This window comes from Crinia signifera, chromosome 6 (assembly GCF_055691185.1).
Source record: "Crinia signifera chromosome 6, ASM5569118v1, whole genome shotgun sequence".
Classification (NCBI taxonomy): domain Eukaryota; kingdom Metazoa; phylum Chordata; class Amphibia; order Anura; family Myobatrachidae; genus Crinia; species Crinia signifera.
In genome coordinates this window covers 177,673,637-177,687,768 of record NC_139222.1, presented here as the reverse complement: position 1 = coordinate 177,687,768, position 14,132 = coordinate 177,673,637, and the positions used below count along the sequence as shown (strand labels likewise).

General features: G+C 46.0%; 1 protein-coding gene across 1 annotated transcript in view; it reads right to left on the bottom strand.

Moving 5' to 3' along the window:
• Nucleotides 1-14,132, bottom strand: part of SUZ12 (SUZ12 polycomb repressive complex 2 subunit) — a 49,801-nt gene that overhangs the window by 24,248 nt on the left and 11,421 nt on the right. The window contains exons 3-4 of the mRNA XM_083148233.1: nt 11,268-11,332; nt 6,972-7,040 (exon numbers count right to left, since the gene is read on the bottom strand). Of these exons, the coding sequence (XP_083004359.1) occupies nt 6,972-7,040; nt 11,268-11,332 (134 nt within the window). The remainder of the gene's footprint in view (nt 1-6,971; nt 7,041-11,267; nt 11,333-14,132) is intronic.

Genomic DNA, 14,132 nt, shown 5'->3' with positions numbered 1-14,132 from the left:
AGCCTGTTTAATGGTTGCACATATCCATCGTGCAATAGACTGCTTGGAAGCAGGACGTCCAATCTTTTGGGCATCATAAAGGACGAAAAGTCCCTCAGTTTTACGAATCCTTGCTGTTCTCCTGATGTAGACACGGAGAATCCTTACTACGTCCAAGGACGTCGGCACCTCAGAATGAGGCCCACCAGCAGGAACCACAATTGGCTGGTTCACATGGAACGCAGACACCACTTTGGGCAGAAAACGCGGGTTAGTGCGTAATTCTGCCCTGTCCTCAAAGAATATCAAATAAGGACTCTTGCAAGTCAATGCCCCTAGTTCCGAGACCCTCCTAGCCGAAGCTAGGGCCAGTAAGACCACTGTCTTCCAGGTTAAATATTTCAGGTCAATTTCCTCCAAGGGCTCAAACCAGGAGGATTTAAGGAACTGCAGCACAACATCCAAGTCCCACGGTGGAGTAGGGGCCACAAAAGGAGGTTGTATATGCAATACTCCTTGCAGAAATGTCTGCACTTCAGGAATATTAGCCAGTTTCCTCTGGAAGAAAACTGATAACGCAGATACCTGCACCTTCAAAGAGCCTAGGCGTAGGCCGAGATCCAGACCAGCTTGAAGAAAGCTAAGAAATCTTTCAAGTCTGAATTCTGATGGAGAAAACTTTCCCTGTTCGCACCAACCCACATATCTTTTCCAGATGTGGTGGTAATGTGCAGCTGTTACCGGTTTCCTTGCACTTGTCATAGTTCTGATGACCGAAGTGTGAAACCCCTTCTGAGTCAGGATCTGCCGTTCAACTTCCAGGCCGTCAAACGCAGCTGTTCCAAGGCCTGGAAGACGCACGGTCCTTGCATGAGCAGGTCTCTTTGCAGAGGTAGGCGCCACGAGTCCCTTTGCAGACTTAGAAGTTCCGGGTACCACGTTCTTCGTGGCCAGTCTGGGGCCACCAGAATCACCTCGGTTCCTTCTCTTCTTATCTTCCTTAGCACCCGAGCCACTAGGGGAATCGGTGGGAAGACATAGACCAGGCTGTTGAACGTCCACGGTATGGAGAGGGCGTCCACTCCTTCTGCCTGAGGGTCTCTTGCCCTCGAGAAGTACCTGGATACTTTCCAGTTGTTTCTTGATGCCATCAAGTCTACCAGTGGGGTCCCCCACCGAGCCACCAGAGAATTGAATACCTGGTGGTGTAGACTCCATTCCCCGGGGTGGAGCTCGTGGCGACTGAGGAAGTCTGCTTCCCAGTTGTCCACCCCGGGTATGAAAATGGCCGAGAGCGCTTGGCAATGACTCTCTGCCCAGGACAGGATCTTCGATGCTTCCCTCATACAGGGCCTGCTCTTGGTCCCGCCCTGTCTGTTCAGGAATGCCACAGTGGTGGCGTTGTCTGATTGTATACGGACCGCCTGACCGCTGAGGAGAGGGCCCGCCTTCAGAAGTGCGTAATACACAGCACGTAACTCCAGGCTGTTGATATGGAGGCGTGTTTCCCATAGGGTCCACTTGCCCTGAAAGGACTGACCCATGGTCACTGCCCCCCATCCCGTGAGGCTTGCATCCGTGGTGACTAAGACCCAATCCTGGATGCCAATCCGACGCCCTGCCAGCAGGTTGGGCGTGTGGAGCCACCACTGTAGTGACAGTCTGGTCCGAGATGACAACGCAATGCGCCGGTGCATCTGGTGGTGTGAACCGGACCACTTCCCTAGGAGATCGAGCTGGAAAATCCTGCTGTGAAACCTCCCGAATTGGAGAGCCTCGAAAGAGGCGACCATCTTTCCCAATAGGACAATGCACTGGTGTACTGTCACCTGGGGGGTCCTTAGCAAGTCTGTGACCAGCCGCTGGATGTCCAACACCTTGTCCTGTGGCAGGGACACTCTCATGAGAGCTGTGTCCATCACCATGCCCAGGAACTGGAGTCTCTGTGAAGGGATCAGAGAAGACTTTGCCAGATTCAGGAGCCAACCATGGCCCGACAGGGTCTGTATGGTAACTTGTAGAGCTGTCTGTAGTTCCTGTGGCGACCGCGCCTTTACTAACAGGTCGTCCAAGTATGGTATCACACAGATACCCTTTTTTCTTAAAACCACCATCATCTCCGCCATCACCTTGGTGAATATGCGCGGGGCTGAGGACAAGCCGAATGGCAGTGCGCGAAACTGATAATGCTCGTTTAGCAGCGCAAACCTCAGATATTTCTGATGAGGGGGCCATATTGGGATGTGAAGGTAGGCGTCCTTCACATCTAGGGACGCCAAGAACTCCCCCTCCTCCAGTGCCGCTATCACGGCCCGCAAGGACTCCATCTTGAATTTGGTTACTTTCAAGAAGGGATTCAGGGATTTTAAGTTCAGAATTGGGCGCACTGACCCGTCCGGTTTCGGAACTACAAATAGGTTTGAGTAATAACCCTGCCCCCTCTCTAGGGGAGGGACCCGGGTTATAACCTTGGCCTGCACCAGCTTTTGGATTGCTTGCTGCAACACCACTTGGTCCTCTGGGGACGCTGGGAGGCCTGATTTGAAGAACCTCTGAGGTGGCTGAACTGCAAACTCCAGCTTGTAGCCGTGCGTAATAAGAGCCTGTACCCAAGAATTGAGGCACGAGGCTTCCCAAACCTGGCCGAAGAACGCCAGTCTGGCTCCCACCTCTGCCGGAGCTAATGGTGGAGCCCCACCGTCATGCTGCGGGTTTCCCTGCAGCTGCCCCAGATGGCCGCTCTGCGGTGGCCGAAGCGGAAGGCTTCCTGAATTTACCACGGGAGCCTCTTGCAGCGTTTGAACCACCCCTTGCTTTAGGGCGGAATTTACTAGCCCGAAAGGACTGCTGCTGGGAGTGAGCCTGAAAAGGACGCTTCGGCGCCTGTGGAGTGGATGGCAGGAAAGTGGACTTTCCCGCCGTGGCTTTAGAGATTAATTCGTCTAAATCACTGCCAAATAACCTGCCACCTGTGAAGGGGAGGTTTTCTACACTCCTTTTGGAGTCAGCGTCAGCTGCCCACTGCCGGAGCCAGAGGGATCTGCGCCCTGACACTGCCATGGCTGAGTTACGGCCGTTAATGGCTCCTAACTCCTTCTGCGCTTCACACAGAACTTTAGCAGTGTCCTGAATATGGTGTAATTTTTCAGACACCTGTGCAACTGTCATGTCGCCCAGAAGACCTTCCTGTATCTGGGAGGCCCACGTGTATATGGACTTGGCCATATAGCAACTAGCTAATACAGGACGCTGACACGCGCCACTAGCAGTAAAAATGGACTTCAAAGTGTTTTCAACCTTTCTGTCCGTGGTGTCTTTAAGTGAAGACGACCCTGGTACTGGGAGTACCATCTTTTTGGCTAAGCGAGACACAGAAGAATCAACCTCTGGTGGCTCCTCCCACACCTTACGTCCCTCAGGATCGAAGGGAAACGTGGACTTAAACCTTTTAGCCACTTTAAACCTCATTTCTGGGTTATTCCACGCTGACTTGAATGTACTTTCCAGGTCAGCCTGCTCAGGGAAAACTACCTGTTGCCTTTTCTGAGTAGCAAAGAAGGTATCACCTGCTGTGGATTCAGCTAAGGGAAGGTCCAACACCTCCCTGATTGCCATAATCAATGGCTCTGTGCCCCGCAGTAGTGACTGTGAAGCATCAGGCTCGTCATCACCTGCGTCTGCATCATCCATATCATCACCATCATCCCCATCGTCAGCCCCGGAATCAGGGGTTTGAGAGGGGGTCTTTCTCTTACGAGTATCCCCAGGGGTGGGAGTAATTACATCCACTCTGGCAGAAAGGACAGCCAGCTCCCTTTGTACTCTCTGGGTCTGTGCTGCAGTAGCAGTTAACTGTGTAGTTACAGTTTCAAGCATGGTTTTTATACCTGTAGCCCAGGCTGGCTCCTGTGAGCTGTCCTGTGTGCTACTTTGCTGCCCAGTTAGTTGTGGGGGGACCCCAGTACTTTGAGGGGACATGCATGACTCACAAGTAACCTGTGATGAAGATGCTGGCACAAACTTATCACTGCACACCATACATGTAAGTTTCCTCACCATTGTGACAAACAAACAGTCTCCCCTCACACAGCGCGCACACACAGTGGATATGCAGTGTGAAATAACCAGATAAATACTATGTGTAGCCTTATCTGATCTGTACAGCTTAACCAAGCCAGTGGGGTGGTGTACAGAGGATAATGGAGGAGACCAATACACCTGATAACCTTAGCTCTCCGATTAGAAGAGCTGGTAATACAGTACAGTAATCAATAACAGTACTTTACAGTGTAAGCAGGCAAGTGCACAAGTACACAAGCGCTGAAAACCTGAAGCTGTCTCTGCAAGCAGATTCCCTCTGATCCACACCGCTGAGGAGTGTCTGGAGCAGTATAATGGCGTTTCCAGCAGCCAGGGAAGAAGCAGGAAGCAGGTTTTGGCGCCCTCACAGAGCTGGTCTCACTCTGGGTAAGCTCCGCCCAGCGTAATGGCGCCGGAGCTTACCTGCGTTTTATACTGAGACTGACATTGGGGAATGTCCAAATCCTCTTTGGTAACTGCTCTGGACAAAACAGGAACTGTACCCTTTAAAATACAAAGTTAAGTGTCTCCCCCAGTGCGCACTAGCAGCTAGGGTATGCGTTCCCTTGGGGTATATCTCAAGTACCCCGCAGAAATTCAATAGTGATACAAAAAAGAGTAGGGATTGACCACCACCAGCGCTAGATATGATAACAACACACTGTTACTTCCCTTCTTTTTCCTATGTCCTTTTTTAGGAAACGGTATCCCTTTTCAGCTCCTTCCACTCATAATGACATGTAAAGAGAGCATATACAATTCATAGTGCATACCGTTTAATGTTTACAGAAAGGGGGAACATGTACATCAGGGTAAAAAAATTTCACAATGAGGGTAATAAAAGTCACACACATAAAATCCAATGGTAAAGTGCCAAGTGCAATGATGGATAAGGTGCTTAGAATCTAGTTACCAGATGTTGAGTGAACCATAAGATATACAGTTCAAAATGCGCATGTATTAAGACCTGGGTCGCCCGGGCACAACCTGGATCAGAAGAATGCTGCTGCCGGTCCCACGATCCCGCACCTCAAGTCCACCTGCTGGCGGCCTCCAGCAGGTGGACTTGAGGTGCGGGATCGTGGGACCGGCAGCAGCATTCTTCTGATCCAGGTTGTGCCCGGGCGACCCAGGTCTTAATACATGCGCATTTTGAACTGTATATCTTATGGTTCACTCAACATCTGGTAACTAGATTCTAAGCACCTTATCCATCATTGCACTTGGCACTTTACCATTGGATTTTATGTGTGTGACTTTTATTACCCTCATTGTGAAATTTTTTTACCCTGATGTACATGTTCCCCCTTTCTGTAAACATTAAACGGTATGCACTATGAATTGTATATGCTCTCTTTACATGTCATTATGAGTGGAAGGAGCTGAAAAGGGATACCGTTTCCTAAAAAAGGACATAGGAAAAAGAAGGGAAGTAACAGTGTGTTGTTATCATATCTAGCGCTGGTGGTGGTCAATCCCTACTCTTTTTTGTAGGAACTGTACCCTGTCTCAGTGTAGGCAGGGGGTTACGCGGTCCCTGTGCAGGGCACCGCCATACCGCCGCCATTTTGCCGCACAATAACCCGGGGACCCCACGGCGGGGGACCCCGGGGTAATACTCACCACTGACGTCTTCAGACTGGACTAGGGGTGTGCGGCGTGCCAGGGGTGTGCGCGCTGCAGCGCAATGCCCGCGGTAACATCACCCACTCAGGACGGTGGTCCTGTGGCAGGGACAGCTCGGTACCTTGAAGTGGCCAGCAGCTGAACCCTTCCCCTAGTCTCCCACGACGCAGGGCTGCTGTTAAGTCCAAACAGCAGCCCCAAAATAATAAAGAAAATAAAACAGAAGAAAAACTCTCTGGAGCTCTTCCTGATGCGTGCTTCTCCTGAGGCACAGTTCTCAAACTGAAGCTAGAGGGAGGGGAGCAGAGGGGAGGAGCCAGTACACCCTGTATAAATTTTTATATGTGCCTGTCTCCTTCGGATAAGCTCTTTTCCCCATCGTTATGAACGACTCCCTGTATCCCATAAGAATGATAGAGAAATTGTGTAATAAATGTCCTTTTAAATTGCATACCTGCATTTAGTGTGTAGCGCAACCATCCCTTGTTTGCACTTTGAAAACCAGGAAGAAAAAAAAAAGCTTCCTTTTAAGTGTGACTACGAATAGCAACCAAGAACTTGCTCAGGATTTCACTTGAAGGTTAAAAGGGTGTGGTACAGGTGTCCAACAGTCGAGATCCAGACAGTCATTAGCCCGACGGTGGGATCCCGACTGGCCGGACCCAGACAGCATAGTGAGCGCAACTAAGCCCCTTGAGGGCTCGCTGCAGACACGAGCCACCTATTCTATTCTCCCTCTATGGCTGTCGGTGTTTTGACAGTCGGGATCCAGACGTCTGGTAAATGCCTGGCGGGATCCCGTGATTCACCCGATTAAAAAAGGGGTATGGGTAAGTGGGGACAACAGCATGGATACAGAACTACAACTGATGGCTGAATAACGTGGATGAAAAATAATGGAGCATGTAAGCAACCTGCTGTGCAAACCTTTAAATACCAGCATACCACAATTTACAATTGGTGACAAACCATAAGATTTTGGTAAGAAATCTCCAGTTTTTTTAAAGTGGCAATCATTTACACTGCAAAACCAGTTTGATTTTGCAGTGTAAATGATTGCAGCTTTAAAAAAACTGGAGATTTCTTCCCAAATCTCTCACTTTCTAAGTCTCTCATCCTATTAAATCTCACCCTGGGTGTTAACATGCAGAAAAAGGAGCATGAAGACCCTGCTCACAAGCTATAGGAAAATACTCTAATACAGGAGGGTACGTGCACATATTGTATATCTCTGAATAAGGAGTTTGCACAGGGTCAGCTTGGCAACATCTAGAGAGATTGGTTACCTGTCAGCATCATGATCTCCTCTCATTCTTTCCACTTTTAACAACAGGTCATTAACTTTAAAGGTTTTCCTGCAGAAATGAGAAGATATTAGATGAAGTTAAAGGAAGAAAATACTTCACAGTACATTAAAGAGCATTTTGCAACATTCAGATATGGATGGTGGGGAAAATATTCCTAGAAAACATATCCAAATCCCCCTGTATCTCACCTTCCTTTTACTTCTAACCACAGATCTGTCCATCAAGAAGACATCCCAGCTTTTTGCATCACACACCTTATGTGTGTGATCTAATGTGGGCTGACTTGTCTACTGACCACACTTTTTTATTTATTTATCAACAGCTTCTTATATAGCGCATAGTGTTCCCGCTAGGCTTAGGACGATGCCCGTGTCACTGCTGGGGGGCACGATACCCATGTCACCGCTGTGGGACATTTTCTACAGGGCACTACTGTGGGCATTTTGTCTTGGGCGCAACTGTGTGTGTGTGTGTGTGTGTGTGTGTGTGTGTGTGTGTGTGTGTGTGTGTGTGTGTGTGTGGTGCCCTCCCGATTGAAAAATGTGCCCTGCTCGATGGTCAGCACCCTGCCCTAAAAAAATCCTACAGTGAACACTAGCGCACATATATTCAGAGAATAGATGAACATTCACATCAGTCCCTGCCCCAGTGGAGCTAAGGGTCCATTTGTTAAAACATTTAATTAAAAAAACAATATTTAAAAAACTAATTGTCAGACAGTGGAGATATTTGGCAGAGATAGTTGTGGACATCCTCTGAACTAAAAAACAAAAACAAAAAAACACTTCAGTAAGGTTAGACGGGTGGTGGTGTGTATATCACACTGAAAATGTCCTACCTAGTCAAGATTTTATGTTTGTTCATTCCAAACCTTGGTCAGATACCCATTCCCCTTCAGGTGTTCAAGCCTCACGATTACACCTCTTGCAAAAAGAAGCAAACAGGCTTCAACCACAAGTGGTACCAAGTGGGCAAAGGTCTCAGACAAAAAAGAAGAGCGAGGAGCACATATCCCAAACCAAAAGGGTATAACAGTGATTATGGAGGAAATCTGAAACTGAACCGGCTGAAGTGTAGTTCTATGCTGAAATAAAACCAAAAAGGACTGACACACATACACTGAAGTAAAAGAGATGAGAAATCAAGTCAATTATGCTTGTAGAAAGAATAAGACCCAGAACAGCTGTAGACAGTAGGAGTAGGATACAATACTAGCCCTACACTCAAAGTAGGCATCACACCACATAATAAACCATGGAGACACCATCATCCTGGAGGGTAATCAAGCACGCGCAACATAAACGCGCCAAAAAATGATGAAGCAGTAAGTAGCCCCAACAAGCTAGGAGAGAAAGCTAGTTGGCGGTCTGGGTCCTGGCACAGACTGTGCAGAAGATACCCAGAGGCTGCAAAACGCTACGGATAAAAGCCATAAGTACAGTTGAGCAAAGCAGGGCTACTAGAATGGCCAAAATAATATCTTAGCCTGCGTATAGGAAACTCAAAACAAAAATCAAGTGACCTCAATAGAATGCAGAGGAGCATGTGGCACCAAAAATAAACTGAATTTTTCATGCAGGGGTCTGGGTATAAGGCAGTGGTAGCCAACCCTAGCCCTCGAGAGCTACCAACAGTTCACATTTTCCAGACAACCTAGCTGCTGCACAGCTGCACTCATTAATCACTGACACATTTTAAAAGATACACAGATGGAGCTAATTAGCTCACTTGTGATTCTGTGAGGAGACCTGCAAAACATGCACTGTTGGTAGCTCTTGAGGACTAGGGTTTGCTACCCCAGGTATAAGGGATAGGGAAACCAGATGTCTAAGTTATCACATTGGTGCCTAGGCTCCTCCAGCTCCACCTATACCCATGGTTCCACTGTCCCACATGGAAGAAAGAAAAAAAGTAAAGAATACTATGGTTTACTTCTCTTAAAAAGAATTGCAACATACCATGTCAAGGTCCGTACAGATAGTCCTGGCTCTATCTGTATGCTCAGTTGCACCCCCCGCATATACTTGGGCATGCATGCTGCACGTCTGCTTCTGGTTACTTAGCATCCAATTATATTATACTATATCTGGCAAACTACAATTTGCTGTCAATACAAAACTGCTCTCCATTTCCTCCATCAATTGTGGTTATAACATTAACAACCATGAAAGAAGACCGATAAAGTAATAAATATGTTTGTAAAAGTTTCAAGTAAACAAATGCAAAAACTAGATAAAACCCTAGCTTCTGTGATTAGTCTAGGACAAAACGAATACTTTATGGCAGTGCAGTGATTTAATTCATACTGGTTAGTTGGTTACCAGGAGAAATTAAGGCCACATGAATCACATATATAAATATCGTAATATCCTGGGAAATGGCCCTTAAAAGACAGGAACTAATACTGTAACCAATTAGTTTTTCACAGAATGGAGCTTTGAAGACATTGGCATAACAGTATCAGCAAAAGAAACATTTTACATCTGTGATATGTATACTGCAGGATTATTTCATAGAAAGAACATGCATGCAGCATGTAACATGATACCATTACAAGGGAGATGCTGGAGAAAAACAATGTCATTGTAGCAGCAGATAAGGATAGCAGAAGGGACCGTTTGTGATAAAAAACAGATGACAAGGGTGCAATTCGTTTCTCAGCAGTATAAATTGTTATGCAATATATTTATATTAAATACACAATTCCCTAGTGGAGCTTATGAACTATATCCCTACCACATTCACATACACGCTAGGGTTGGTTGTTGGCAGCCAATTGACAGGTGAAGTTTACATTATCTCATTAAAATAGAAATGCCATTGGTTGTGATATATTATACCCTGTTCTTAGCATTAATGAATGAGTCTTCAACCTGTCTCTCAGCTAGGAACCACACTACACCTTATACAAAGGCAAAGTCAAACCCAGTCACACTGAATACGGGCTGCCTGTAGTGTGACCCAGAAATAACCATGGTACTAAGCAGGCTCACAGAACCGGGTCAAGTCTGTTCATACATAACCCAGGTGCAGCTGCAAATTTGAGCAATATCCTGGGTACCAGAGCCTATACTAACTACATAAACTGTGTAGCAGGCCAGGTACACCCTTTCATGGCAACAATATTCGATTGCACTGGTCTCTTTCAGCAGGATACTACACCCTATCACACTGCAAACATTGTTCAGGAACATGACCAATTGTTGACTTGGCCTCCAAATTCACTAGATCTCAATCCAATCAAGCATCTGTGGGATGTGCTGGAAAAAAAGTCCAAGCCATGAAGGCCCCACATAGACTTATAGGGTCTGTTGCTAGTGTCTCTGCAGGCAGGATCGCAGCTGTTCTGGCATTAAAAGGACCACACACAAACTAGCATTGCAGGTGTAATTTGCTGGTTCGCTAGCCCCCAACACTCCCCCCCAAAAATGTGGCAAAATGTGGGAGCAAATGGCAATCAACCATTAGCTCCCAAATGCTGGCAGACACACACTGGTCGGTCAGACAAATCAGTTTGATTTAATAAAAAAAAAAAAAGTGTTTGTCCATTGTCCAGCTTTTGGGCGCAAATGGTTGATCATTTGCTCCCACCAGACAGATTAGACAGAAATATTTACGTGTGTACCAAGCTTGAAGTTGCCCACACACGGTGCTAGTTGTGCTTGATGGGTTTTGTACTAGATCGCATCTAGTTTGATTCACTTGCGATACGCTACAACAGCGTGCGATAAAAGTATTGCCTACACATACTTTTACAAAAGAATCACGGTGCGATGTGAACTACGCAGGATGTTTTTTTTTACTGAAAAGTTCAAAATCCATCTGCCCATTGCACCATATGTCCACAAGAGACTCTCTAGCCGAGACAAAACTATTGGTGCGTACACACGGAGATTCAGACTAATGCCCAATTTTGAATATCCGATTTTGGCTAACTGCACTTAAAATTGACACGATCTTGCCATTTGGCCCAATACATTCTCCAGGTTGCAGTCAATCGACTCGCCTGCAGTCTCTTTAGCCATACGATCGGAATCCCATCAGTATTGCATTTGGCTGAACACTACAATTTTGATTAACTTGCTATGCGATTTTGACTATATAGTTAAAATTGCATCGAGTGTACATCGAGTGTACACAGCTGAAGACTTTGCCTTGACATGGACTGAATTTAGATACAATCTTTAATATGTATAAAGAGTCAAATGCATGCTACACTTCACCAGTGTTCATTTTTACAATTAATACATCCAGACATTTAACCAGTAAAATTACCTTCTGGCATTTGATCGAGAGTTGCGATGCGACATGTATGTGAGCGTCCGATGCAAGAAAATTGGCTGCAAAAGAAATAAGACCTTAAGTAGAAGTCTCAATTATTTAAATTTCATAAGTTTTACAGACCTTTATCCACAACACTAAATGTTGACAGTTACACCTGCTACTAACCCCTTCAATGAGAGCAGCTGTAATCTTTAGTATGCTAAGGGGGTGAACCTTTACTCAATGTAAAGGTGGCCATACATCAGAAAGATATTGTACCCAATCATACAATCTCAATTGATTGTAAGATGGATTGTATGCACATTGTGGGGGAAATTTACTAAAGGAAATTTGTACAAAAAATAGGTGTATTTGTATCCAGAAATACACTTATTTTTGACATTTACTATCCAGAAAATACGGCAATTCGTATTGATTTGCTATCAATACAAATACGAATTGCCATATTTTCTGGATAGTAAATGTCAAAAATAAGTGTATTTCTGGATACAAATACACCTATTTTTTACAAATTTCCTTTAGTAAATTTCCCCGTGTGTCCAAAAACCACCAAGGACTGCCGGGGAATTGAAGGGAAATCGGACACAATCATGAGCGCAATCGATCTTTCTGATGTATGGCCAGCATTACTTCTACAGCAGGGGATCTCAAACTCGGTCCTCAGGACCCCACACAGTTCATGTTTTCCAGGTCACCTGGCAGGTGCACAGGTGCTTTCATTACCTACTGACACATTTTAAACCATCCACAGGTGGAGCTAATTATTTCAATTTTCAATATAGGCACAGACCGTTTTCATTTGTATTTTGAATATGATTATGTATTTTGCGCAGGATTAAACGATTGCAGTAACAATGTTCAATTACTGCATCTTAAAATGCTATATTTTAGGACAGGGTAAAAAAATCCTCATGTAATAGTATTATTAGCACTGATAATGGTATTCAAGCGGTATGACCACAGATGTGGAAGTTTATTTTACCTGAGCTGGTCTCTCTTTGGGAAGAGTGCTGAGTACACAATTACATGGTCTTGAAAAATAACTATAGGATTTGTTTCGGATGATCAGCACCAATATACATACTTCCCCAATGGCAGCTGTTACCCTCCTCAAGGCAGGGCCGAAGCACCACACTAGTAATCAGACCAAGTCCCACCTGGCACAAGAGGCTTTGCAGAGAAATGACTGTCTCCAGTTGCTCCCACTCCAAACATACATGACAGCAGCAGAGACACTACTCATCCCACGACTGCCTACTGCCTGCTCTCCTCTATGGCGGTCAGTTGTTTTCCTCTCACTCTGCTTAATAAGAATACACACATCTACACAGGTACTCTGGAGCATTGAATTTTAGTAAAGGAGAAGGTGTTGTGGTCTGATGGAATGAGGGTAGTACCGAGGTTTGCGGAATGGGTGTGCGTGTGTAGCAGTCTGAAAGGCATTGAAGGAGCATGCAGTGTTTGACAGTAATCTGTCATGTGGGATGCCCTCAGGGACATTAAAATGATACAGATGTGTCCACATACATGTATCCTCCGTGCACTACACAATGAGTGAGCAACATGTGACTTGGTATCAATGAGTGTCTTTATGTGGCTCTTCCCGTTAAAATGAGTCTTGAGGTACATATATACTGAGCTATTTTCCCCGTCTAAGCAATTTTGGACGGCTTTCCATAAGCAGGACCCTATGGAAAGCTTTCCACCTGTCGCTCATCTGCTGGAAATACCAAAAGAGGATCGGTGGCGGACGGCGATGACATGGGAGCACACATCAGCGCTCATTGCCGGACCGTACACACTGGGCGACTTTTGAGCTGAAAGCAGCTCAAACAGCAAAACAGAGCTGCTGTTGGTACATAATCAACCAGTGTGTATGGGCCTTTACTTGCAAAACAACGCAAATAGGACACAAGCAGGGTATGTAGATTAAAAGGATAGGAGACATAGTAATGTGTGTGTGTAACTGGGCGTATCCATTTACAAATTATTACGTTACAGTACTTTGCAGTAAAACACTAACACAGCATTTCGTATGGGATGACTAGAAGAGTTGTATAACTTGCAATTCGGCACATCCATATATGGGGATTGACTAGGAAAGATTTAATGAAACAATACTATGGGGCAGATGTATGAACCAGCGTTAAGTGCAAAAATGCACTTAACGCTGGTTAACTGGGGGGATTACGATTTCCCTAATGTATCAAAAGCGCACCTAACGTGCGCTAGTGACAGCCCGCCGAGTTACGCTCGGCGGGGCTGTCCCCTGCAATCCCCGCCCCCAGGGATTAACGGCCGGGGCGATGTATTAACAGCCTTCAAGGCATTAATTCACCCCGGCCGCTTCGCCAGCTCAAGGTTAGCGCTGTCCTATCCCCCACTGTGGGGACAACGCTAGCCCTGCAACTGGCTTGGGCTGCGCTGGATATCTCGCGGTTTTAGCGAGATCTTGCGCATGCCCAGAAAGCCGGCCAGGTCGGGGGACTGCGAGTGCGCATGTGCGGGGCGGCGAGGGAGCAGATAAGGAGAGCTGTTCACGCTGGGGATAACGGCTCTCCTTATCTGCTTATAACGTTTGCCAGCTTCTCCACGTTATGCTGGAAAAGCGGGACTCGTTATTTGCCAAACGTTATAGGCAGATTAATACATCTGCCCCTATGTCACATATTAGTGCATACAATTCATAACAACACTACTCAGCTGTAGCACCACACAAGCAGAACCTTGCACAAAGTCCTTGTGTGAACATTAAGGAATTCATAGTCTCACTGCTGGAGAGTGAATTACAAATGGAAGGGGAGAGCCCAGCAAAAAAACTAAAATATACACTTGTTGCCTGTATGCTTTTAAGTT